The 26,505-nt window shown below is 53.6% G+C and overlaps 1 protein-coding gene across 3 annotated transcripts in view; it reads left to right on the top strand.

The window, feature by feature from the left end:
• The window catches only part of UVSSA (UV stimulated scaffold protein A), a 46,897-nt gene extending 21,357 nt beyond the window's left edge, over window positions 1-25,540 (top strand). For all 3 annotated transcript variants that reach the window (XM_054484496.2, XM_063663466.1, XM_054484497.2), the window contains exons 9-14: window positions 5,797-5,941; window positions 6,466-6,600; window positions 10,092-10,275; window positions 10,926-11,034; window positions 13,755-13,929; window positions 15,848-25,540. In XM_054484496.2, the coding sequence (XP_054340471.1) occupies window positions 5,797-5,941; window positions 6,466-6,600; window positions 10,092-10,275; window positions 10,926-11,034; window positions 13,755-13,929; window positions 15,848-15,941 (842 nt within the window). In that variant the 3' untranslated portion in view covers window positions 15,942-25,540. The remainder of the gene's footprint in view (window positions 1-5,796; window positions 5,942-6,465; window positions 6,601-10,091; window positions 10,276-10,925; window positions 11,035-13,754; window positions 13,930-15,847) is intronic.
• Window positions 25,541-26,505: the final 965 nt, after the last annotated feature.

A 26,505-nucleotide genomic window follows, 5' to 3' on the forward strand; every position in this document is an offset into this window, starting at 1 on the left:
TGTCCTCTGGGGTGCGCAGGGGGGACCCCTGGCCCCACTCAGCTTTACACCCCGGGGGCCCCAGGAGTGCTGCAGGCGAGGACCAGGCGGGAACTGTGGGGGCAGGTGGAGGGGCCAGCTCAGTTCATAACACTAGTTTATATTCTGTCGCTGTCTTTTCAATTAAACGTGGGCGAATCTGAAGTAGTTAGATTTAGTCTAAATCCACACCACGGAGGAAACCCGTGCTCTTTTTCTTTCTCATTTCTTTCTCTGAATTTTCACTGAGGGGCCTTTATCTTCCCCTTAATCCTACCGTTTCTGTCAGGACATAATCTCTTTCTCAAATTTACATTTTAATTACAAGGCCAGCCGAACTAGGTAAAATCAATAGTGTCAGCGCTGGGCAGCCCGCCTGGGCGCAGAGGCCCCCCTCTCCATTTCCTACCATCGATTCCCTCCCTCACTGTCTGCTTTGGTGCTTCAGGCAAATAGGCGCCACTTGGCCAATTTAAACAAAAAAGCGAATCATTTGGACATTTTTATGATTCTTTCTCAAAACAACCGTGGGAGTGAATTTGAGCCAAGATGCTGGACTCGAGTGAGATGCTGTGCAGGCGAGGCAGGCGCCGGGTTCAGCTGTGACGTGTGGCCTCTTGTTTTCCAGGAGTCGTTATTCTTCCTGAAAGTGCCCTCGGTGCCTGAGGAATGCTGTCTGATTTTTGGGGTTTTGCTTTGAAAGTATGTCAGTGAGATTGATTTTCCACGCGATGTGCAAGTGGGAGTGTGTTTAGTGCCCTAAGTATTTACCCTGCTTTAACACGCTTACCCATCTTTTTAATGGCTTAAAACAACAAATCGATGAAAAATATATTTCATTCTTGTAACTCTTAGGAATTCTCATATTGATCTTTTGGCTGCGATTGTATCTAAATGTCACATTGTTCACTTGTCAGTCTTGCCTCCCTCACTGTGAGCATGCACATGTGTGCATGTGTGTGTGCGTGCGTGCGTGTGCATGCGTGTGCTGACATCCCGTATCTGTGTCATGTGCATTGCCGGAATACTGGGGGGCACTTGGCAGGTTTGTGAGCAAAACCTGGGACACAGCATTGAGTGCCAGGGCTGAGCAGGGGCTGCCCAGTGTCTCCCGGGTGCACGCCTCGGGGCTGGAGGTCCGTCCCCATCACCTGCTCTGTGTGGCTCTGTCTCACACCCTCCGCTGTCAGCCCCTGGGAACCCAGGAAACGGGAGCAGCCCGGCAGGCGTGCAGCTGTGAACGGCTTAGAGGAGCTCCCGAGCGGGACAGGCACCTGTGAAGGGCCAGAGCGCAGTTTCTTCAGCTTTGGGGGCCACATGAGGCCTTGTCTCCACGTGCAGATGATGGTGTGACTGTGTGCCAGTAACACCCTATTCACGAAAACAGGCGGTGGGCTGGACTTGGCCCACAGCCATAGGCTAGCAAGCCCTGCAGATACTGAGCACAGGGTGCGTGTGCCAGGCTGACCTCTGTCCAGAGAGCCGGTGGCCCAAGTCAGAGGTGGCTCCAGACAGCCCGAGTTCTGTGAGCCCTTTCAGACAGGCAGTTTTTCCTCCTCTGCAACTCAGGGACAGGGTCGGTGGGTCACTCCTTGGTTTACGGGATGCTTGTCATGGGCCTGAGCAAGGCCCTTTGTCCTTACCCACTTCCCTCCCCGGAAGCCCCTGTGCCAGGCAGCCTTGCAGTACCCCCAGTTCTCACGCCTCCTCATTCTCCTCCCAGCTCTTCTCTCCAAACACAGCATTCCCGGCTGTGCAGATTGGTAAGTGGAGGCACTGTGGGTGCCCTCAGAAAGCCTGTGGTGAGCACATGTGTGTTCAGTGACAGCATGCCTGTAAGTATGTGTGTGTGGACATGTATGTGTGTATGTACTCAGTAAACCTGCACAAAAGAAGGCCTGCACGCTCTGCAGCTCACCCGTGTTCAGTGAGAGTGCGTCTGTGGGTGGACCTGTGTGTTTGTGTGTGTGTAATCGATGACGTGTACATGAGTTTCCAGGCGTCTGAGCTCTCTGGCAGCCTCTGTTTTTGACACTCTGTTCTGTGGTCTCAGGACACAGTCTGGGCGGTGCTGATTCTTGGGAGGTGACTGAGGCCCCTATTGACTTAGTACTTGGTTTTCTTTCGTCAGTTCTGTGTGTGTGTTGAAGAAGGGACTTCTTGGATATTGTATTACTCCGTTTTCATGCTGCTGATAAGGACGTACCTGAGACTGGGCAATTTACAAAAGAAAGAGGTTTACTGGACTTAGCGTTCCACATGGCTGGGGAGGCCTCACAATCATGGTGGAAGGCAAGAAGGAGCAAGTCACGTCTTACGTGGATGGCAGCAGGCAGGGAGAGGGCTTGTGCAGGGAAACTCCTGCTTTTAAAGCCGTCAGATCTCGTGAGACCCATTCACTCTCACGGGGACAGCATGGGCAAGACCCACCGGTTCCCTCCCAACACGTGTGGGAATTATGGGATCTACAAGATGAGATTTGGGTGGGGACACAGAGCCAGACCATATCAGATAGGAAATCTCACGACATCTCTTAGTTTGGTGGTTTTGACTGTGCTGTACAAACCACCCATGATACGGCTCATTCTTTCCCTAACAGCCACTTCCCAAGAGGGTTCGCCGAAGTCCCCACAGTCAGGGGTACCTCTGCACCTGTAGCCCTCAGCATGGCTTCTTATGTTTTGAGACTGCAATTGTAAGTTACATGTCTCTTCTTGTTTATTACATCTTCAAGCATTCCTTTTTTTACCCTCCTATTTTTTTACTTAAAATCCAGCTTTTCTAGTACCCACATAGGACCTCCTCTGTCTTTTGGTCACTGTTTTCGTAGTAAATCTTTTTTCATCCCTTTATTTTCAAATTTTCGCTAACTATTGTATTAAGTGGGTCTTCTTTAGACAGCATATTGCTAAAGACATCCACTCCAGAGTCTGTCTTTTCATTAATCTGAATCTGTTTAGTTAACGGTTGTTATGAAGTCTTCAAAAGACACATCTGGCAGCCTGTCACACATCCGTCTGTGGCACTTTCTCTCTGACTTCTGCCGCCATCCTTGTCTCGTTTCTTTCTTTTCTCCCGCCATTTATGTGCCCCGTTGTTCTGCTGATTTTTATTCTTCGGATGGTCACTCCTCGTTGTGGAAAGGATTTACACGCATATATATTTCTCAATTTCTGTACTGTTTCCTGCATAAGACAAATAACCTAGCACCCTCTCCCCATGTGTGGCCTCCTTCCACCCCATCACACTGGATCATCCAGAACCAACTTAATTCGGATTGATATGAACACGTGGGTTTGGGGTAGGGACAGGCGAGAGTCAACTTTACAAAGCCATGTGCTCAGTGTTCCTCCCGTGCCTCAGGGCACTCACCTCCCTCGTCCCTGCACTCACCTCCCGCGCCTCTGCACTCACCTCTCGCGTCTCAGGGCACTCACCTCCCGCGACTCTGCACTCACCTCCCCCGTCCCTGCACTCACCTCCCACATCTCTGCACTCACCTCCCTTGTCTCAGGGCACTGACCTCCCACGTCCCTGCACTCACCTCCCGCGTCTCTGCACTCACCTCCCGCGTCTCTGCACTCACCTCCCGCGTCTCTGCACTCACCTCCCGCCTCTCTGCACTCACCTCCCGCCTCTCTGCACTCACTTCCCTTGTCTCAGGGCACTCACCTCCCGCGTCTCAGGGCACTCACTTCCCGCGTCTCAGGGCACTCACCACCCGCGTCCTTGCACTCACGTCCCGTGTCCCTGCACTCACCTCCCGCCTCTCTGCACTCACCTCCCTTGTCTCAGGGCACTCACCTCCCGGGTCTCCACACACTCACTGCCCATGTTTTGCTCCACCACCCTGGCTTTTCTTTGTGACTACTGACTCTGAAGGTGTTTTCAAAGTGGACCTCACCATGGCAAACCTCAAAAGGCCTTGTCTCCATGAGGTTGTCGTCCTGTGCCTACACAAGAAATGACCGCTTAGCTGGCTATAAAACCCTGAGCTTGAACTTCTCCTTTGGCACTTTCAAAGTGACCTTTTGAGATCTTGCATTCACGGTTGCTATTGAAAATCTTGTGTCAATAGAATTTTTATTTTTTGAAAGTATCAGCTAACTTATATGACCACAAGGTCCCACAAGGGGCCATCTGCAGGCTGAGGATCAAGGAGAGCCAGTCCGAGTCTCAAAACTGAAGAACTTGGAGTCTGATGTTCCAGGGCAGGAAGCATCCAGCACGGGAGAAAGATGTAGGCTGGGAGGCGAGGCCGTCTCTCCTTTTCACGTTTGCTTTATATTTGCTGGCAGCTGACTAGATGGTGCCCACCAGATTAAGGGTGGATCTGCGTTCCCCAGCCCACTGACTCAAATGTTAATCTCCTTTGGCAACACCCTCACAGACACACCCAGGATCAATACTTTGTATCCTTCAATCCAATCAAGTTGACACTCAATGCTCGGTGTTAACCGTCTGGGGCCATGGTGTTCTTAGGTTTTCCTGTAGTGCCTCTAGCCATGGTTTTTCCTCCGTCTCCTTTGACTCTCAGTGAGCCTTCCAATTCCAGGAAAATGTGGCTCATTGTTTCTTCAACTGTTTTCTGCGCTCCAATTATTTCTCTCTCCTCCTGGGAATTTAGGAGAGACGACGATGCTGACACCTGCGCATCCCCCACAGGAGGTGGGTGGTGCCGTTTGTCCTAACCCATAGCCTACCTGGCACCTCCTGTGCCCCCTGCCATCCCGACGCCTCAGGACACCAGCTTAGCCGCTAGAGAGTATAGGCCCCTGCCTTGACTGAGAGGTGCCATCAGGGTCAGGGTGAGCCCCACGGAGCAGCTTGAGAGCCGAGCGCAGGCCGTGGTGCAGGAGGAGGGGAGAGGCAGGTCAGGGCCCAGCAGTGTTGGAGAATCTCCTTGTTCTGCTCCGGGGACCCTGGGTGCATGCTGGGCTGTGGAAGACAGGGGCTGGTGGCCTCGTCCCTGTCATCTCTGTGGGACGTTGGTGAGACGCAGCGCCATGGCCTTGTCTTGCTGGCGGCGGGGCGGACCCTCTTCGACGGGCACTCCGGGACGGCATCTTGGTTGTTGGAACTCAGCCTCTGCCTGGCAGACAGAGGGAGGGAGTTGTCAGGGCCAAGGCCTTGGTCCAGCGGCCCCTGTGGCTCTCAGAGGCGCCTGCTGAAGCTGTGGTGCAGCCCCAGGCGTTTCTGTGGGGACACAGGGGCTGGAATCCCCGCTAACATCACGGTTTTACGTCGGCGGGAGATGTGGGTTGAAACCCTGTGTGGAGCTGTGTGTCTCTTCTCCTTGAGGACCATGTGAGCACCCTGTGGGTGGCCTTTCCAAGCAGCTGCCACCTCAGGCCTGGGTGCTGGGGAGGGCTCCAGGCTGCCTACATCTCACCACCGGAGCCTGAGCTGCCGGGGCTGTGGGCACAGTGTGCCGGGCAGTCTGGGCTCTCGCTGCTCCCAGCTTCTTTACAGCCTGGCGAATCCGTCTGCTCAGGCTGGCACTTCTGCAAAGCCAGGCAGCACAGTGTGTGAACAGTGTGGCCACAAGGCGGGACTGCCGGAGCCCCCGACGCTTGCCATGTTCTAGCAGAGCATGGCCTGACCTGTTGCTCCGGGCCTCACCCTCGCCCGTGAGGAGCAGATAGCAGGCACCCACCTCGGGACTGCGGGAAGATGGAACACGCTAACGCATAGGCGCATCCTAACTGCCCAGTCTCGCGGGATGTGCCTGGTGGGTTGTGGGAGTGGTGGCAGGGAGTGGACACGTGTCTGTTTCAGGGCTGGAGGCAGCACCAGAGAAAGACACAGTTGTGCGGGGCTTGCGGACGAGGACGAGGAAGGACGAGGAGGCATCGGACCCCACCTCTGCGGCTGCTCAGCTGCGGCAGCTCCGGGACCACTTGCCCCCACCCTCATCTGCCAGGTGACTCCCAGTGTCCTGTGTGCTGAGCCCCCTGCCCGGTGCTGCCACAGCCTCTGCCCAGAGCACTGGCCAGCCTTGAGAGGCTGCTCAGTGCCTTTTCTGGGTATCTTGGCGGAAGCCTGGGGTCTGCACCCCCGGCCGGGTGAGCAGTGTTGGTGCCATGTTTGGGTTTGTCAGTGCCAGCATAAGCTGGAGCCCGGGTGGGACTGGGCCAACAAATACCCTTCCAGACACTGCCCGTGCCTCTGAGAGGAGCCCCCAGGGCTGGGGTTTGAGAGGCAGATGTCAGGTCACCTCTGGGCCAGGGTGAAGGACTGCAGACCAGAGGCCAGCTGTTGACGAGGGCCCAGAGCTTCTCACAGGACCTCAGCGGTGGCTCTGAGGCCCAGGCGTCGTGTGGCGGAAGCCATTGCTCACCTGATCCGACCAAGGCCCCAGGCTTGCTGTGGGGGTGAGGAGGGAGAGGAGGGTGGCTGTGGCTGGCACCAGCAGCACCGTCAGGATGTCCCACTCTGCTCCTGTAGCCCCTCCAGAGCGTTGCCAGAGCCACAGGAGGCCCAGAAGCTGGCAGCAGAGCGGGCCCGGGCGCCTGTGGTGCCCTACGGCGTGGACCTGCACTACTGGGGCCAGGAGCTCCCCACAGCCGGGAAGATTCTCAAGTGAGTACCCGTGTGTCTGAAGTCAGCCAGGGCACACAACCAGGGTCCCAGCCTGAGGAGGGAACTGCCGGCTTGCCAGGCCTCCCTCGGTCTGAGGAAGCTGGCCCTGTCTCCCAGCTCTGCCCTACCTTCTGGGCCTGGAGGGGCGCAGGGGTGGGCCTCCCCTGCTGATCCGGCTCGTGGAGCCCAGCAGGGCTTTTTTGAGCCTTTCTGCTGCTGTGTCGGGGGCCATCCATGGAGCTCGGGTGTTATCAATCCTGTGGGAACAGCTGGACGAGAAACCACTCCCCTAAAGGCGGCCCTGGGGCCCGTTCAGTTTGTCCTGCTTCAGGATGCACAGTTGGCTGAAGCCTGCTTCAGGATGCACAGTTCCTGACCGTGTCACGGCTGCTCACAGTGACCGTGTGTCCAGACCTCAGGTGGGGGCTCTGCAAGGAGCCTCGGGAAACCATCCTCCCTGCCCACTTCCCCCTCTGCACTCCTCACCGCGCCGGCCTCTTCTCCATGAAGCTGCAGCAGAAGGGGGCACACGGGGATCATCTGTGCGAAAGTCCAGACTGTTGGGCCTCAAGAGGCCACCTGGGTACTCCAGCCCCTGCCACAGCTCACTGGCACGGCCTATTGGGGGAGCAGGGCCCCTGCCGCCTCCTCAGCTCCTGCCGCAGGACGGTTCTCCACACCCGGGAGAGGGCGGGGAGGACAGTGCCAAGGCTGTGTCCTGAGATGGAAGGTCACCCTAAGGTGTCTCCCTTAGAGGGCAGAGGTGGGTCCCCCTGACCTCTTGCCAGTCCCTGCCATCAAGACCCAGGGCCAGGTGTGACACGGAATATTGCCGTCCCCACAGCATCCGTTACAAGGGCTGGGCTGCCTGTGCAAACACCGTAACCACTAAAGCTAATGCTGCAGGGCCCCTAATGGGGGCCAGATTAGGGACAGTGTGAGGAGGGAGGGGCTGGGCAGGCTGCTCAGTGGCCAGAGAGATTGGGAAGAAACAGCTGTCCCTGCCACACATTGCCACCAGGGGTGCCCCAGGGCCAGTGCTTGGTTTCTGAGCCTGGCAGGTGACGCCCAGCAAAGCTCCCATGGAGAAGCGGATGCCTGTCCCTCTTCCCGCCTGCCTGGCCTGTCCCCAGGACCATAGGCTTTGCCCTGAGCCCCCAGGCAGTTGGGCCGAGAGAGAGGCCTGAACAGCTGCTGGTGAGGACCTGGTTAGTCCTGGATGGCACCGGGGCCCTGCTGGGCAGGCCTGGCTTCACGCTCCACCTGCCTGGCCCGTCAGCACCACGCACCTGGTGCATCGAGCTCACAGCTTCATGTTTCCCCCAACTGCCTGCAGACTGTTGTGGTGGCCGGCTTGATGGAGTTGCAGCCTACACATGGCAGCGGCCCGGGCTGGGGAAGGGCCCCGTGTCAGCTGCGTGGGTGGGGGTGCATGGGCTGGTGCACAAGATGGCACCTGGGTGCTGTATGTGCCCCACAGCCAGTTGAGGGCCACACTCCTCCTGGCTGGCCCCTAGCCAGGATGGCAGGGGCTGCTCACCCCACATTCCCTCACCAAGTGGAGGGGTCCTGCCCTCTGGCTCTCAGCCACATTTAGGGATTTTGAAGAGCCTGGGCTCGCCCCTTTCATCCAGGAGGTCAAGACGATGTGGGTCCGGGAGGCCAGGGCCTGGCCAGGCCGTGGTGGGAGACAGGGCTGATGGGGGTGGCAGCCACAGGCAACCACTAGAACTAAGCCGTCCTGGTACACAGAGGGCTGGCGGGCCCCGGCTGGCTACAGTGGCTCACGCCTGTAATCTTAGCACTTTGGGAGGCCAAGGCAGGTGGATCACTTGAGGCCAGGAGTTCGAAACCAGCCTGGCCAACATGACAAAACCCCATCACTACTAAAAACATAAAAATTAGCCGGGCGTGGTGGCGGGCCCCTGTAATCCCAGCTACTCAAGAGGCTGAGGCAGGAGAATCGCTTGAACCCAGGAGGCAGAGTTTGCAGTGAGCTGAGATCGCGCCATTACACTCCAGCCTGGGCAACAGAGCAAGACTCTGAAAAAAAAAAAAAAAAAAAGCCGGTGGTCCTCAGCTAAGGGGAGCAGAGGGGAGCAGATGGGAGTATCCCTGCACCTGGACAGGGAGGAAGCAGGGGAGCCTGTGGTGTGGCTGCTGTGCGCCGGCTCCTGAGTGTTCTCACTGCAATCCACAGGGCGCCTCTGGTCCGAGTTCCGGGGGGCAGAATGCATCGCTGCTTCTCACACGGGGCCTCGGATGCGGCAGGAGGCATTTGGCCAGGCGGTCAGGCACCCTCGGGGGAGCCGCATGTACCTCCTTGACTGCGGGGCACATGGCCAGGTGCTGTTCTTCAGCCCGCCAGGGCTTTGCCCGAGACATGTCTGCTTGTAGTGGGGCCAAGGCCCCGGGCAGCATGTTCTGCCTGCATCCCCACCCACTGCCTTATCCCAAACCAGCTTCATCCCAGACCAAGGTGGATGCAGAAATGAGGTCCAGGCGGCCCCAGGGCAGGGCCTCCTGCTGGTCCCTTCTCCCTAGCGTGGGCCGTGCCTGGGGCTGTGCTCCTGTCTGTGGACCCGGGGTGAGGGCAGGGCTGCTGGGCTTTGCTCCTCCAGCACCCTCGGGCACAGGGTGTGGGAGCCCGGGAGCTTCGGGCAGAGCCGACCGTTCCCCAGTCAGCAGGTATTGAGCAGCCTCTCATCACTGGGAGCCCTTGGCACTGCCCATCTGTCCTCCGCAGTTCCTGCTGGCCCCAAGTGTGGCTGTGTGCCCTAGAAGGAGACCTGGTGGCAGCACAGGGGCAGTCGGGTCTGTGTGAGGGCCCCTCAGACACTTCTCCCCTACCTGGGCATCCAGGTGTGCAGGGCGCGGAGTCCTCTGAGGCCGGCCTCCTCTTGGCCAGCACACCCAGCTCCCCCATCCCGTGGCATCCGCAGGAAAGCATCTCTAACCAGGCCGGTGACAACCGCAGAGCATGGGAGCGGACACGCCTGGGAAACCTGGGGCAGCAGAGTCTGGTCTCCAGCACCCAGCCCCTCTGTGCTGCCAAAGGCTGGACGGTCTTCACTCCTTCTCCTGGGTGCGCTACCGCCCTGTCCTTACGTCCCTGCAGTGGAAAGACAACCTTCATGTGGATGCCCCGTTGGCCTTCAAGGTCACGCCTCAAGGACCCAGCAGCTGTCGCCCTTGCCCTGTAGGGAGAGCCCATCTTGCAGGTGGCAGTTGTGCCCGTGGTCTCGCGGCTGGTTCACGTGGCATCAGAACTCAGACCCAGGCGGTCGTGCCCGTGGTCTCGCGGCTGGTTCACGTGGTGTCAGAATTCAGACCCAGGCGGGAGTGACCGTGTTCTCTTGCCTGGGTGCTGTCCGCAGGGTTGGGGTGGCTGGGCTGCAGTGGTGTTTGGTCTTCCCCTGTGCCTGCACCACCGTGGCCACGCTCTTCTGGGGTCCCTGCAGACGCTATGAGGCCTCTGGCTCTGTCTGCAGGTCTGACTCCCAGCACCGCTTCTGGAAGCCCAGCGAGGTGGAGGAGGAAGTGGTCAATGCCGACGTCTCCGAGATGCTCCGGAGCCGCCACATCACTTTTGCCGGGAGGTTTGAGCCTGTGCAGCACCGGTGCCGTGCCCCGAGGCCAGACGGCCGGCTCTGTGAGCGCCAAGACCGGCTGAAGGTGAGGCCATGGCCCGAGGGCGGGGGTGGGTGTGGGCTGGACCAGGTGGGGCAGCCAGAGGGGTGCTGAGCCCCATCTGCCCCTGCCCTGGGTCGGGACGCTTGTGAGCACTGAGAAGCCCATAGAAGGGGCTTGTCCGCGGTGGGCAGAAATTGCTTAGCCGTTGGCCATCAGAGAATGGTGTCTGGGGCTCCTGCGCAGGGCCCTGAAGCCTGACACCTGGGCACCGGCTTGGGGACTCTCCAGGGGCCAAGACACACAGTGTCCTCCGTGGTTGCAGCCCGGGTCTGTGCTGGGCCTGGGCTCCTCAGAAGTGAGGAGAGGCCAGGGGGCCAGGGCAGCTCCCAGCCTGGCAGCTGGGCATGGTGCAGGGGGGTCGCTATGGCCATGCCGGCATGAGGGAGGCCTAGACTCTCCACAGCTGCCCAAGGGCTCCCGGCTCCAGAGGAAGGACGGAGCCATCCCTATGTCCCTGTGGCTCTCAGGACGCCCTCCCCTAAGGGGTGCGTGATTCCAGGGTTGTGTACACTTTGGCTCTGCGATGCCACCCTCCCTGGTCGCTGTTTGTGCCCGAGTCGTGGTGGTGGGGGGAGGTGGTCAAGGCGGGCGGACCCCTCCCCACCTTCGGCCACCGTGTCCTCGCTGTGCAGTGCCCTTTCCATGGGAAGATCGTTCCAAGGGACGACGAAGGATGGCCGCTCGACCCGGAGGACAGGGCTCGCGAGCAGCGGCAGCGGCTGCAGAAGCAGGAGCGCCCGGGTAGGTCTGGGTGGGGCAGGCACCGTGGGAGGCACAGCCTGGGACTCACTACCACTAGTGGCCCGGGGTGTGTCTGCAGAGTCACAGAGCTCCCGCTCTGCCAGCTTGGTCCACGGAGCTACAAGCCTCTGGGTCGTAACTGGCAGAATCAGGAGGGGATGCTGCCCCGAGGGTCCAGGGTCTGGGGGCTCCAGAGGATGCTCCGGCTTCAGGGGGTAACGTGTTCATGAGGCCCCGACTGGGAGGTGGGCACCCACGGCCCCGAAGCCATCTGTGTGCCATCTGTGTGGCTGGGTCCTGCTTCCTCGTTGTGTTTTCAGGCAGGTGAAGGCCTTGAGGCGAGAGAAGTGATTGGGCTGAGCCCAGAGTGGCTTCCAGGAACCCCTCTGGCCTCCTCAGCCATGCCCCGCACCTGCCTCAGTGTGCAGGTGGCCACAGCTCTGTCCAGGAGGCGTGTGGCCACTGCTATGGTGGCAGGAGTGCGGGTGCCCCGAGGCCCCAGACAGCAAGGCCACTGTGGGGCAGCACTGCCATGTCAGCAGGGCCCATCTGCCCGCCCTGCATATCTGTTTTCCAAGGAAGATTTGTTTTTGGAGACCCTGGCCAGCTTCAGGCGCTCTCTCTCCTTTTTAAAATCTGATTTGGCTTTTTTTTTTTTTTGAAGCAGGGTCTCTCTCTGTCACCCAGGCTGGAGTGCAGTGGCGCAGTCGTGGCCTCCCAGGTTCGAGCGATCCTCCTGCCTTAGCCTCCCAAGTAGCTGGAATTATCTGCCACCATGCCCGACTAATTTTTGTATTTTTATTTTTAGTAGAGGTGGGGTGGCACTGTATTGCCCAAGCTGGTCTTGAACTCCTGGATTCTCCTGTCTCACCTCCCAAAATGCTGGGATTACAGGCGTGAGCTCCCGTCCGGCCTCGGTCCCTTCTGGAGAGTGGCCACGCCTGCAGGCCTGGGCCTGGCCCTGGCCCTGGCCCGAAGCGGGGGGTCACACCTTGTCTTGAAGAGCAGCGCTGGGGGCCCAGGATCCCTTCCAAGCTGTCTCTGTCATGGCCCCCCGGGCGTCTTGCACTCTGGTCATGAGAGGTGGATGTTGAGTGCAGCCTGATGCCCAGAGGCAGCAGCTCAGCCCTGGGCGGCAGGAAGGCCCTGACCTGCTAATCTCCGGGTGAGGTCTTGCCTGGTGGCTCACACTCAGGAGCAAATTAAGTGCCTACTTTTTGTGTCAACCCTGAAGAGTATCTGGTTTTCCAGCCCTTGGTGACTTGTTAACAAACAGGTATCAGGCCGCGGGCTGCGGCCGGCGCTGGCCAGTCAGATGTGAAATAGCATCTCTTTACTAACTACAGTATTGATCCCCGCCTCCCTCGCGCACGGCGCAATTTTCCTTTCCCTGGCGCTAACCTCATTGACAATGTGCGTGGTGCTGCAGGGCCCGTCAGCGCCCAGGAAGGCCGCGCGGTCCCAGCATCTATTGATTTTCCTCAAAGGCTTTTAAATTGCTCCTTCATTTCACTGAGAAGCTCGCTCCATCTCTGCTGGGTGCCAGGGCTTTTTCGTTGTGTTTAAACAATTGCTCCATTCACTGGGTTCCTAAACTGTGACGCCTTCTTATTACTGGGAGATAAACTGTTTGGACAGTTTTCCTTAATCTTGGATTAATCGTTCCTGTATCTGAATTGTGGGCCCCGTATTCCTTCACTTCAAAGAATCCAGTTGGGAGGCCTGACCATCCGTCCGAGGTGTGGGCATTCCTCCGGGGATGTGCCCCCATGGCCTGGTCCTGCTGGCTCAGCTCATGGGGTCCTGTCTGCAGGAGCGGGTGCCTCTGGAGTATCCGTGCCCGGTCCCCTTCTGTGAGCCAGGGTTGTCTGTAAGTCCCTCGGCCATCACAGTCCCGTCAGGAGTGGCCTTCCCGAGCCTGACCAGCACCACGCCTGGTGGAGGCCCACCTCTGCCTTGTGTGGGGAACCCCACAGGAAGCCTGGGCCTGTGACCGCCAAGGGCCTCAGTGCCATCTGCATGATGGGTACTCAGCCTGGGAGGCTGCCCAGTGGGGCTGTTGACATTTCTGTCCCCTCACTGCCACAGGGCCTCAAGCAGACAATGCCCGGCTTGCTTGGGAAGGGCAGTTCTGTCTAGGAGAGCCCCAGCCTGCCTTTCTGAGGCCTGAGGCCTGAGACCAGGTCATCTTTGGATCAACGAAAAAGAAAAGCCCTTTGCTGAGCATCATGCTCGGCCCAGCCCTGCCACACGTACCTCCCCACCAGCAGGCGTCCAGCAGGGCCACAGTTTGCCTAGTGGGGCACGGTCCAGCCTGCAGGCAGGAAAGTAGCTTGCAGATGGCGCCACCCCCCAACCGCTGGCCTTGGCCGCCTTTCAGCCTGGGAGGCCCATGGGTGCCCTAGGAGTGGCCTCTGGGCCCAGCCCCGGCTCCCCATTTCTGGGCCGCAGCAGCCTGTGGGGGTGTGGGGTGGTGGGGGCAAGCTCTGTGTGGCCTTCACCCCACGGGGGCCAGCATGCCCACCCTCCCCAGCCTGTTGCTCAGGGAACCCTACCCGCTGAGCATCCTCTCGGGCTTGCTGGTGCCAGGGTACGGCCATGGGCAAGCCAACCCGGCCCCCCTGGCAGGACGAGACCAAGAGCCCCTCCTGGGGGCCTCAGGTAAGAGGGGCTCTGGTCAGTGCCAGACGTCTCCTAAAGTGCTTGAGTTTTGTTTGCAGAATGGCAGGACCCTGAGTTGATGAGAGACGTGGAAGCAGCCACAGGGCAGGATCTCGGCTCGTCCAGGTACAGCGGGAAAGGCAGGGGGAAGAAGAGGAGGTACCCCAGTCTCACCAACCTGAAGGCTCAGGCTGACACCGCCCGCGCTCGCATCGGGAGAAAAGTCTTCGCCAAGTAAGAGTGGCTGCTGGGTCACCTCCCACCGCGTGGCCCCCCGTGTGAGGATGTTTGAGGGGGGCCATCTGAGCTCCAAGATATTCCAGGGACTTGGGGCCTCCAGGGGCTCCTCTGCTTTGAGTTCCCCTGGGGGACCACCCAGCCTTTCCCCAGGGAGGGGTAGTGCCAGCCAGCAGGGGCAGCAGGCAGGGTCTAGTCAGGAACGCCCCTGAGCATTCCCCAGGATAAGAGGGGCTCAACCGCCAGGCACTGCCATCCTCACTTCCTGGGGGAGCTGTGTCAGGACACAGGCCTCAGCTGGTGCAGAATGAGCCTCTCTCTACCTTGCCTGGCTGTGCCCGCAGGTCAGTGCCTGCGTATTTCTGCAGCGGTGACTTCAGGGAGGGCGGTGACTGCAAAGGCCGGCAGAATGGGGGTCCACGCGTCAGCCCTAGCAGAGCCCAGCCCCAGCGTGGCTGCTCTGAGCACTGGCTCTGGGAGGCTGGCCTGGTGTCTCTGCAGCCCAGCGTGGGCCTGTGTGACTGGTGAGGCCACGGCAGGGCCAGAGTGCGAAGCCCACGAGCCCGGTGTCCCTGTGTGCGGTCTGTCAGCTGGGGCACCAGCCACTCACACGCCCTTGTGTTTCTGTCTTCACATTGCCTTGTTCTCGTACAAGAAAAATCCAGAATGCTTGTTTAGAAGCCACCTGAGGCTGTTGACTCCCTCCCAAATCTGTGCCAAGTCCCTGCTGGTGCAGGTTTGTCTGGTAGCACCAGTGAGGTGGCCCCCACCCGTCACCGTCCCAGAAACCCTCCCTTGGACACACCTGGAAGGTGCTAAGTGCACTGGGGAGAGGAGGTCCCTCCTGACCAGCATGACCATGCACCGGCCTGAGTGGGCTCGAGTGGGAGGCGCCTTCACAGCACTCAGACCAGGCTTCCCCTGGGCTTGTGGGTGATGCATCCACAGCCTTGCTTGGGTGGGGCAGGGGCGCTGGCAGGGGCTGTGGAGAGGCTGCCTGGGGCCCCTGGCACAGGGCTGGACCCGTCACGTCTGCCGGCCACCCAAGGTGCCTCAGCCCTTGGAGCTCAGGGTGAGGCTGTTTTCCCGTGGATCAGCCAGGGGCAGAGGCCAGCCTTGGTGCTGATGCCCAGGAGGAGGAATGGCCAATGGGCCCATGCCAGGCCTCCTCCCTGTGTCTCATGGGGACAATGAAGCCCATGGCAGGAGCTGGCTCTTCGCAACAGCTGTGTGGCCCAGACCCCTCCCTACAGAAAGGATCTGGGATGACCACAGGCGAAACCCTGCCTCGAGGGGCCCCCATAGCAGTGCCTGGCAGCCCCACAGGGGCCGCAGCTGAGCAGCAGCTTCACCACATTGTGGCCTCAGGCCCTGCTGGCTCCACACCCTCGTGCATCACAGCACCTGAGCTGGTCAGCCCAGCACACCTCATCCTGCTCGCCAGAATGCCTGCCCCGCCCGTGCCCTCCCTGCTGCAGCCCTCCAGGTTTCCAGCCCTGGCTGTGGAGCCGTGCGTGCAGCAGCGGGCAGGGCCGTCCTGATGCCTCTTGTCTGCATCTCCTACAAGGCCACTCCCCAGGAAGCCAAGGGGGAGGCTGTCCTCATCCTGGAGTGCGGGAGGCCACGGGAGAAGTGCCAAGGTGGCGCTGGGGCCACCTTCACTGCACAGAACCACCCGCCACAGACTCCGGTTCTGGGACCTGGGGTGGCCCTTTCTAAGCCTGTCTCTGTCTCAGGCCAGGGCCAAGGGGCCCGTCACCCATCTGTCTCTGAAGGTGGCACCCACAGGCAGTCTGTCGGTGTCTGAGGGTAGCAGTTGCCCCAGGACCAGTGCCTAACCTTGGCGATGCCACCACTGGGAGCCCAGGCCCTGGAGGAAGCCTCCCAGGTCACATCTTGCCTTGTTTCCCCACAGGGCAGCTGTGCGGAGGGTAGTGGCAGCTATGAACCGGATGGACCAGAAGAAGCACGAGAAGTTTTCAAACCAGTTTAACTACGCACTGAACTAGAGAGCGGGGCCCAGTGCACTGGCCATCAGCACCTTCTTCCTCTGCCAGTGTCTCAGGACAGCAGAGTGGGCCTGGGTCTGGGCAGTAACCATGCCTTGTCTATTACTGTGTTTGATGTAAGGAAATGGCGCGTTGAAATGCCCTGAAGGTATGGCCGCTCTGCTGCTACAGGGTTCGGCATCGTCTGGTGATGGGTCTGGCCTCGCAGAAGAGGCCCTCAGGCCTGGAGATATGAACACAGGCAGTGACCCTGTTCCAGAGGGCTTCTGCGAGTCCTCATGAGGCCAGTGCGTGTCGTGGTGTGGGGTTCAGCACAGACGAAATGTGCGTGCAGCTCAGTCTTCAGAGCGTGCATTCCCCAGCCAGGAGGCGACCACTCAGAGGAACTCTGGGAAACCCACTTCTGTGCAAATGCTGTTTTTAACACAAACACAAAGGCTAGTGAACCGTTCAGTCATCTGCTTTCTGTTTCTGGATGTGCCTTTTCATACGTGTGGCCTCTTGTCCCTGGCTTCTTACACTTGGCGTTCTGTTTTCAAGGTTTATCCATGCAGTTCCTCTCCAATGTATAAAACAAAAGAGGTGAAAACCTGCCCATGTGGAAGCTTGTGCATACATCTTCACAGCAGCATTGAAGGAGGGTACCAAACATCTTCTCGCGTGCTTACTGGCCATTTGTGTATCTTCTTTGAGAGGAGTCTATTCAAATCTCTTGCCTATTTTTAATTGAATTATTTATCTTGAGTTGTAACAGTTTTTTTTCCCCCCCTCCTTTTAGAGATGGGCTTTTGCTCTTACCCAGGCTGAGTGCAGTGGCACAATCATAGTTCAGTGCAGCCTCAAACTCCTGGGCTCAAGCCATCCTCCCATGTCAGCCTCCCAAGTAGCTGGGACTACAGGCACACGCCACAACACTTGGCTAATTTTTTAAATTTTTTGTAGAGATGAGGTCTCACTGTGTTGCCCACGGTGATCTCGAACTCAGCCTCAAGTGATCCTCCTGCTTCAGTCTCCCAAAGTGTTGGGATTACAAGTATGAGCCACCACTCCTGGCCAGAAGTTTATATGTATAGTGTGAATACTAGATCCTCATGTGATTTGCAAAAACTTATTTATTTATTTATTTTTTTTTGAAATGGAATCTTGCTCTGTCGCCAGGCTGGAGTGCAATGGTGTGATTTCGGCTCACTGCAACTTCCACCTCCTGGGTTCAAGCGATTCTCCTGTGTCAGCCTCCCAAGTAGCTGGGACTACAGGTGCGCACCACCATGCCCAGCTAATTTTTGTATTTTTAGTAGAGACGGGATTTCACTGTGTTGGCCGGGATGGTCTTGATCTCCTGACCTTGTGATCCACCCACCTCGGCCTCCCATAGTGCTGGGATTACAGGTGTGAGCCACCGCACTCAGCTGATTTGCAAAAACTTTGTTCCATACTGTTGTTTCACTTTCTGGTTAGTGTCCTCTAAAGCACAGAAGTTAATTTTGATGAAGTCCAGCAATTTATCTGTTTTTTTCTTTTGTTGCTTATGCTTTTGCTGTCACATCTCAGAAGCCATCGCCTAATCCGAGATCACAGAGATTTACACCTAGTTTCTAATAAGCATTTTATAATTTCAGCTCTTATGTGTACATCTTTGATCCACTGTGAATTAAGTTTTGTATGTGGTGTAAGAGCCCACATTCTTTTGCATATGGATATCCAGCTGTCCCAGCACCATTTGTTGAAAACATTATTTTTCCCCATTGAACTATCTCTTCATCGTTATTGATAATCAATTGGCCAAAAATGTACAGGCTTATTTCTGGGCACTTGACTCTATTCCATTGACCTGTTTAACCTTATGCCAGTACCACAGTACCTTGATCAATGTTGCTTTGTTGTGATAAGTTTTACTTTGTTCTGTTTCAAGGCTGTTTTGACTATTCTGCATCCCTTGCATTTCCAAATGAATTTTAGGATCCACTCATCAGTTTCTTCAAAAAAAAAAAAAAAAAGCAGCTGAGATTTTGATAGGAATTACATTAAATCTAGAGATTGCTTTGGGATGTATTACCGTCTTAATATTAAATCTTCTGAGTTATGAGCTTCTGATTATCTTTCCATTTATTTGGGTCTTTTTAAATTTATTTCAGCAGTATTTTGTAGTTTTCAGTATATAAGTCTTTCACTTATGTTGTTAAATTTACTCATTTTGTAATTTTTGATTTATAACCAAAAGGATTATAAATGCAATTATAAATTATTAAAAGATTGTAAATTGCATTTATAAAAGCAATCACAAATGTAATTGTTTTCTGAATTTCACTTTGGGGCTGATCATTGCTAATATGTGGAAGTACAACTGACTTTTGTGTATTGATCTTGTATCCTGCATTCCTTGCTGAACTTGTTTATTCATTCTAATTAGTTGTGTGTTCCCTAAGATTTTCCATACACAAAATCATGTCATCTGCAAACAGCTTTCTTTCTCATCTGGATTTCTTTTATTTCTCTTACCTAATCGCTCTGGCTAGTACCTCCAGGACAATGTTGAATAGATGTGGTGAGAACAGACATCCTTGTCTTACTCTTGATCTTAGCGGGAAGCTTTCAGTCTCTCACCATTGAGTGTGATGCTAACAATGCAGTTTTGTGTAGATGCTTCTATCAGGTTGAAAAAGTTACCTTCTCCTCCTAGTTTGTTGAGTGTTTTTGTCATAAAGTATTGAATTTTGTCAGATGCTTTTTCTCCATCTGTTGAGATGATAGTATGATTCTTGCCCTTTATTGTAGTGATACAGTATATTACATTGTTTCTCATATGTTGAACCGACCTTGCATTCATGGGGTAAATTCTACTTGTTCATGGTGTATAATCCTTTTTCTATGCTGCTGGATTTGGTTTGCTAGGATTTTGCATCTGTATTCATGAGGGATATTGGTCTGTAGTCTTTTTGTGATGTCTTTGTCTGGCTTTAGTCACGTCACTACTGACCTCATAGATTGAGGTGGGAAGTGTTCCCTCCCCTCCTATTTTTTGGAAGAGTTTGTGAAAGATTGTTGTTAATTATTTAAACATTTGGTGGAATTTACCAGTGCAGGCTGGGCTTTTCTTTGTGGGATTTTTTTCCCTAATTCAGTATCTTCATTTATTATAGATCTGTTTAGTTCCAGTAGTTTGCATCTTTCCAGGAGTTTGTCCCTTTCTAGGTTCTTTGTTGCAATCTGTTCATATGTAATTGTTCATAGCATTAAAAAAATTCTTTTTAACTGACAAGGTCTCACTCTGTTGCCCACGCTGGAGTGCAGTGGTGCAATCATAGCTCACTCCAACCTCAGACTCATGGGCCCAAGTGATCCTCCCACCTCAGCCTCCCCAGTAGGAAGGACCACAGGCATGCACCACCACATTCAGCTAATTTTCTATCTTTGGTTTTGTTTTGTTTGAGACAGAGTCTTGCTCTGTCACCCAGGCTGGAGTACAGTAGCACAATTATGGCTCACTACAGCTTTGACCTCCCAGACTCAAGCAGTCTTCCCATCTCAGCTTCCTGAGTAGCTAAGACTACAGGGGCATGGCACTATGACTGGCTAATTTTTTAAAAGCTTATTTTTGGTAGAGATGGGGTCTCACTATGTTGCCCAGGCTGGTCTCAAACTCCTGGCCTCAAGAAATTTTCCCATCTTAGCATAGCAAAGTGCTGGGATTACAGGCATGAGCCACCACACCCAGCCCTCATTTTCTTTTAAAATTTTTTTGTAGAGACAGGTTCTTGCTGTGTTGCCCAGGCTGATCTTTGTCAAACTCCTGGCATCAAGTGAGCCTCCCACCTTGGCCTCTCAAAGTGCTGGGATTGTGGATGTTTAGCCAATGCTCCCAGCCTATTCATAGTCTTTTCTGGTTTTAGTCATTTGATTCTTCTCTCTTTTACTCCCCTCAGTCTAGCTAAAGATTTATCAATTTTGTTGATCTATTTAAAGAAAGAACTTCTGGTTTTGTTTATTGTTCCGTATGATTTTCCATTCTTTATTTTGTTAATTTCCACTGTAATCTTTATTATTTCCTTTGGGTTGCTTTGGGTTTTATTTTCTCTTCTTTTTCTTGTTTCTTAAGATGGAAAATTAGCTTACTGATTTGAAATCTTTCTTTTTAATATAGACATTTGTAGCTATAAATTTTTATCTCAGCACTGATTTACTTCATCCCTTAAGTTCTGGTATATTGTGTTTTCCCTTTTTTTAATCTAAAAGTATATTCTGATTTTTCTGGTGATTTCTTCTTTTATCTCTTGGTTATTTAAGAGTTTGTTGTTTAATTTCCACATATATGTGAATTTCCCAAGTTTCCTTCCGTTATTGACTTCTTTTCTTATTTTTGAGAGACAGGATCTCACTTTGTCTCCCAGGCTGGAGTGCAGTGCCGTGATCACAGCTCACTGCAGCCTCGACCTCCCACCTCAGCCTCTCGAGTAGCTGAGACTACAGGCATAAGCCACCGAGCCCAGCTAAATTTTTAAAAATTTTGTTGAAGAGACAGGGTCCGACTATGTTGCCCAGGCTGTGTTGGAACTCCTGGGCTCAAGTGATCCTGCCGCTTTCACCTCCCAAAGTGCTGGGATTACAAGCGTGAGCTACCGTACCTGGACTGTTACTGGTTTCTTATTTCATTCCATTATGGCTAAAGAACATAGATTGTATGATTTCCCATCTTTTGTACGTATTGAGAGTTATTTTATTGGCATACCATATTTTCTGTCCCAGAGTGTTGAAGAATATCTATCCTGCTCTTGTTGGGCGGAGTGTTGTATAGATGCCTGTTGTGTCTGATTGGTTTGTAGTGTTGTATAGACGCCTGTTGGGTCAGAGGTTGGTTTGTAGTGTTGTATAGATGCCTGTTGGGTCTGATTAGTTTGTAGTGTTGTATAGATGCCTGTTGGGTCAGAGGTTGGTTTGTAATGTTGTATAGATGCCTGTTGGGTCTGATTGGTTTGTAGGGTTGTATAGATGCATGTTGGGTCTGATTGGTTTGTAGTGTTATATGGATGCCTGTTGGGTCTGATTAGTTTATAGTTTTGTATAGATGCCTGTTGGGTCAGAGGTTGGTTTGTAATGTTGTATAGATGCCTGTTGGATCTGATTGGTTTGTAGAGTTGTGTAGATGCGTGTTGGGCCTGATTGGTTTGTAGTGTTGAATGGATGCCTGTTGGGTCTGATTGGTTTCTAGTGTTGTATATTTGCCTGTTGGGTCAGAGGTTGGTTTGTGTGTTGTATAGATGCCTGTTGGGTCAGAGGTTGGTTTGTGTGTTGTATAGATGCCTGTTGGGTCAGAGGTTGGTTTGTGTGTTGTATAGATGCCTGTTGGGTCAGAGGTTGGTTTGTAGTGTTGTATAGAAGCCTGTTGGGTCTGATTGGTTTGTAGTGTTGTATAGAAGCCTGTTAGGTCTGATTGGTTTGTAGTCTGATTGTTTACGTCTTCTCTTCCCTTATTGATCTTCTGCCCAGTTATATTGATATTGAATGTGGGGTATTGAATCCTTCAGTTTTGTCAGCTTTTGTTTCATAAATTTTGAAGCTCTGTTAAGTGCATCTGTATTTCTATTTCTTTCTGATGAACAGACCCTTTTATCATTATGACATGTCCTTCTTTGTCTTTAGTGAAAAAAAATGTTGTCTTTAAGTCCCTTTTGTATGTTATTAGTATAGCCACTCAGCTCTTTTTGATTATTGTTTGCATGGTATCTTTTTTCACCTTTTAACTTTCATTGTATCTCTGAATCTAAAGTGTGTTTCTTGTAAACAGCATATAGTGGGATCGTGTTTCTTATCTGTCCTGTTGGTTTCTGCCGTGAATCTAAAGTGTGTTTCTTGTAAACAGCATATAGTGGGATAGTGTTTCTCATCTGTCCTGCTGGTCTCTGCTCTGAATCAAAAGTGTGTTTCTTGTAGACAGCGTATAGTGGGATCATGTCTTTCATCTGTCCTGCTGGTCTCTGCTGTTTGAGAGGGATGTTTAATCCATTTACATTCAGTATGATTACTGAGAAAGCTGGATTTGTATCTGCCATTTCTAAATTTGTTTTCTATATTGTCTTGTTTGTCTTTCTTCCTTTATTTGTCCATTACTTTTTTGTGTTAAATGGACATTTAATTCTCTTGTAACATTGTAATTTCCTTGTCTGTTTTACTGGTTTTTTAAAAAGTAATTTTCTTAGCAGCTGCTCTGAGTATTACAGTAACAACGTAAAACCAATCAAGTGTTCAGATGAACTTAATAATGTACAAAAACCTTCACTTCGAGTAGCTTTGTTTCCTCTCAGCTTCTTGGTGCTGTATTTGTCATATAAATGCTACCTTTTAGATTGTAAGTCCGTCAGCAGTCTTGTAATTATTGCTTTATGCAGTTGTCTTTTAAATCACATAGAAGAAGAAAAGATGTACAAACAGAAATGAGTTTCTGCTGTCTCTGTTGGTGGCTTTGCAGTTGTCTTTTTCGGTGCTCTTTGTGTGGAGTTGAGTGTGCTGTCTTGGACTTCGGCCTCAAGTATTTCTTGTAGGACAGATCTTCTAGCAATGAATTCTCTTTGTTTTTGTTTATCTGAGAATGTTGTAATTTCTCCTTCTCTTCTGAAGAATAATTGTGCTGGATATGGCTGACTTGGTTGGCCCTCTTTTTCTTTCAGTCCTCTATAGATGTCATTCCACTGCCTCTGGCCTCCATGGTTTCCGTGGCAGGAGCACCGCACCGTGTCTCAGTCTTTTTTTAGCTTCTGACTGTTTGACTGTGGTGTGTCTAATTGTGGATCTTTCAGTGTGTCCTACCTGCAGTTCTTTGAGCTTCTTGGATATAGAGGTTAATATTTTTTGTAGTCTGATTGTTTACGTCTTCTCTTCCCTTATTGATCTTCTGCCTAGTTATATTGATATTGAATGTGGGGTATTGAATCCTTCAGTTTTGTCAGCTTCATGTTCAGCCAGTGACTGGACAGAGAACCCCTTTAAGTGCTTTGCACCAGTAACTCTCGTGGTTCTGCCGACACACAGTTGATGCGTGGTGAGTGTGCCTTCAGCACTCCATCGTGGTTCCGCAAATTTGGGAAATTTTAGGTTGTCGTTTCTCGAAATATTTTATGTCCCTGTTCTCTTCCCCCACTTGGACTCCAGCTACGTGTGTTGATGTGGAGCTGGGCACAGCCTTGGAGGCCTCCTTGACTTTCCTTTATTCCAGAATTTTTTATTCTTCTCAGAATGGATCATCTCAGTTGACCTATCTTCAAGGTCACAGATATGTCAAGCTGCTCTAGTGAATTTTTCATTTCAGTTATTGTACTTTTCTACTCCAAACTTCCATTTGGCTCTCTTCTATAATTTCTGTATCTTTACTCATATTCTTTATTTAGTGAAACATTCTCATACTTTAATTCTATAGACACAGTTTCCTTTAGTTATTTGAACATATTTATAGAAGCTGATTTAAAGTACTTGTCTAAGCCGGGCGTGGTGGTATGCACCTGTAATCCCAGCTACTTGGGAGGCAGAGGCAGGAGAATTGCTTGAACCCGGGAGGCGGAGGTTGCAGTGAGCCAAGATCGAGCCATTGTACTCCAGCCTGGGCCACAGAGCGAGACTCAAAACTAGTTAGATAGATAGATAGATAGATAGATAGATAGATAGATAGATAGGGGACTTGTCTACTAAGTTCAACATCAGGGCTTATTCAGGGGAAGTTCCTATTGATGACCTTTTTTCCCATGTCAGAGCCAAGGAAATAACATACTCTTTCTTTGTGGTCTCATATATATGTATTTTTTGAAGACTGGACACTTTAATAATGTGCTGTGCAACTCTGGAAATCAGATACCCTCTCCACGAGTTTATTGTTGTTCTGTTGCTGTTACCTTTTGTTTAGTGTATGTTCTGGACTAATTTGAAGTGTCCACCTCATCAGCTTCATGTTCAGCCAGTGACTGGACAGAGGACCCCTTTAAGTGCTTTGCACCAGTAACTCTTACGGTTCTGCCGACACACAGTTCATGCGTGATGTGTGTGCCTTCAGCACTCCATTGCGGTTCTGCCGACATGCAGTTCACACGTGGTGTGTGTGCCTTCAGCGCTCCATCGCAGTTCTGCTGACATGCAGTTCACACGTGGTGTGTGTGCCTTCAGCGCTCCATTGCAGTTCTGCTGACACGCAGTTCATGCGTGGTGCGTGTGCCTTCAGCGCTCCATCGCGGTTCCGCCGACATGCAGTTGATGTGTGGTGCGTGTGCCTTCAGCGCTCCATCGCGGTTCCGCCGACATGCAGTTGATGTGTGGTGCGTGTGCCTTCAGCGCCCCATCGCGGTTCCGCCGACATGCAGTTGATGTGTGGTGCGTGTGCCTTCAGCGCCCCATCGCGGTTCCGCCGACATGCAGTTGATGTGTGGTGCGTGTGCCTTCAGCGCCCCATCGCGGTTCCGCCGACATGCAGTTGATGTGTGGTGCGTGTGCCTTCAGCGCCCCATCGCGGTTCCGCCGACATGCAGTTGATGTGTGGTGAGTGTGCCTTCAGCGCTCCATCGCAGTTCCGCCGACATGCAGTTGATGTGTGGTGCGTGTGCCTTCAGCGCCCCATCGCGGTTCCGCCGACATGCAGTTGATGTGTGGTGAGTGTGCCTTCAGCGCTCCATCGCAGTTCCGCCGACATGCAGTTCATGTGTGGTCAGCGCTCCAGCAGGCAGCTGCCAACTGTACCTTTGCCTTCACTTCTTACTTGCACACAGCCACAAAGCCAGCCAGAGGTGAGGGCCGGAGTAGCTCAGGTTCCTCTCAGGCACGCACACAGCTCTGTGCCTGTGTGGGCACAGCCTTCCATGCCTCCAGGAGTGTGGCAGAGCTTCTCAGCGGCCACTGTGGGCATCTCGTTCCTCAGATCTTCCTTTCATGAGTTATGTAGTTGAATTATCAATCTTTCTTGGCTTCTAAGTTTTGTGTTCTAGTTAGAATGTTCTTCCCCCTCAAAGATTATATTTGAAATGTTTTCCATGTTTTCTTCTAGTACTTTTATGGGTTTCATTTTCATATTGAAATCATTGATCTACTTCTAGTTTTTGATACAAAATGTGAGCCAGGAAACCCAGTTTTTAAATTTCAAATAGCTGTCCAGGTGTCCCTGCACCTCTTATGCATGAGCCCTCGCTTTGTGCCAGTTTGGAGAGCCCGCCTGCTCACATGTGCTGATTTGGAGTGCCCGCCTGCTCACACGTGCCGATGCGGAGTGCCCGCCTGCTCACACGTGCCGATGTGGAGTGCCCGCCTGCTCACACGTGCCGATGTGGAGTGCCCGCCTGCTCACACAAAGCCCTAGCATGGTGGCTCTGTAGGTTTCCTGTCCTGCCGGCCGAGTCAGATGCTGTTACCGTACATTGTACTCATGGTGGCTTTTTAATACGTTTTTATGTCAAGGACCCCTTTTATATTTCTCTGCACCTTGAGATAAAGTGGGAATATTAGGGATGAGATGAAAGAGGAGAGGGTGTTTTTGTAAAGTTGAATTCAGGACTGATTTGTTAGCCTGGTGCTTTTCGTATCAGACCTTTTAATGAATTTTCATGGATACTGATTAAAAGACAAACCTGTGACTCAGTGTTTGTGACCAAGTGAGGGGCCCTGTGAGGTGGGGGTGCTAGGCTGGCCCTTCTGGCTGGTGGGGTGAGGGGGTGGGGCCTGTGCCCCTGGGAGCAGCTCCAGCACTGCAGGCTCAGGGCACTGTCAGTGACTTGGCACTAAGGGGGTGCTGGGGGTGGGCCCTCCTTTTCTCAGATCCCCTCAGCAAACCCCTTCCACCCACACTTGCCACAAAGTGGTTTGGGTCCCCATGAGCCAGGCAGATGGAGGGGGTGGAGGAGCCTGGGGCGGTCTGGCCTGCAGAAGCGTTTAGAGCCAGAGGGTAGGGCTGTGCCCGGTTCCTGCAGAGCAACCATGGGAGCAGGTCGCCCCCTCCCCAGGGAGAGAAGGGGCCAGCAAGGATTCAGGCTGGGAAGAAAGCTGGGCCTGCACAGCCCAGGAAGGGCTGGGGTTCCTGAGGACCCTGAGTGTGGTCCCACGGCTCAGGAAGAACCTGCAGACTCCCTTCGCCTACGCTGCCTGCCAAAGGGACCCCTGGCAGTTCCTGGGAGCTCCCTGCAACACCCCTGCCTCCAGCGCTGCACATCTGGGGTTGACTGAGCCTGGGACGCTGAGGAGCAGCACAGAGGCCAGGGGTCAGCAGCTTGTCCGTCCCTCTCATGCGTCTCTGCACTGACACAGGCCGGTAGCCCAGGCAACCGGGCTTTAAAAACAGGACCATCCCCAGAGGCTTCAGGCCCAGAGGGGACAGGGCAGGCACTGTGGCAGCCTCACATTGCAGGCGGGTCACTGCAGCTGTGGGGGCCTTGGCAGGTGCACACTGTGAGTCCCAGTGAGGATGGGAAGGGAGCTCCATTGGTCCGGCATCCACAAGGAAGGGCAGAGCCAGTGGAGGCTGCAGAGAGGGCCCAGGCTGCCCAGGGTGCACAGCTAAACAGAGGGTGACCCTGGGTGGTGAGGACAGAGGAGCTGGGGTCTG

The sequence above is a fragment of the Pongo pygmaeus genome, chromosome 3, assembly GCF_028885625.2.
Source record: "Pongo pygmaeus isolate AG05252 chromosome 3, NHGRI_mPonPyg2-v2.0_pri, whole genome shotgun sequence".
In the NCBI taxonomy this organism is placed as follows: domain Eukaryota; kingdom Metazoa; phylum Chordata; class Mammalia; order Primates; family Hominidae; genus Pongo; species Pongo pygmaeus.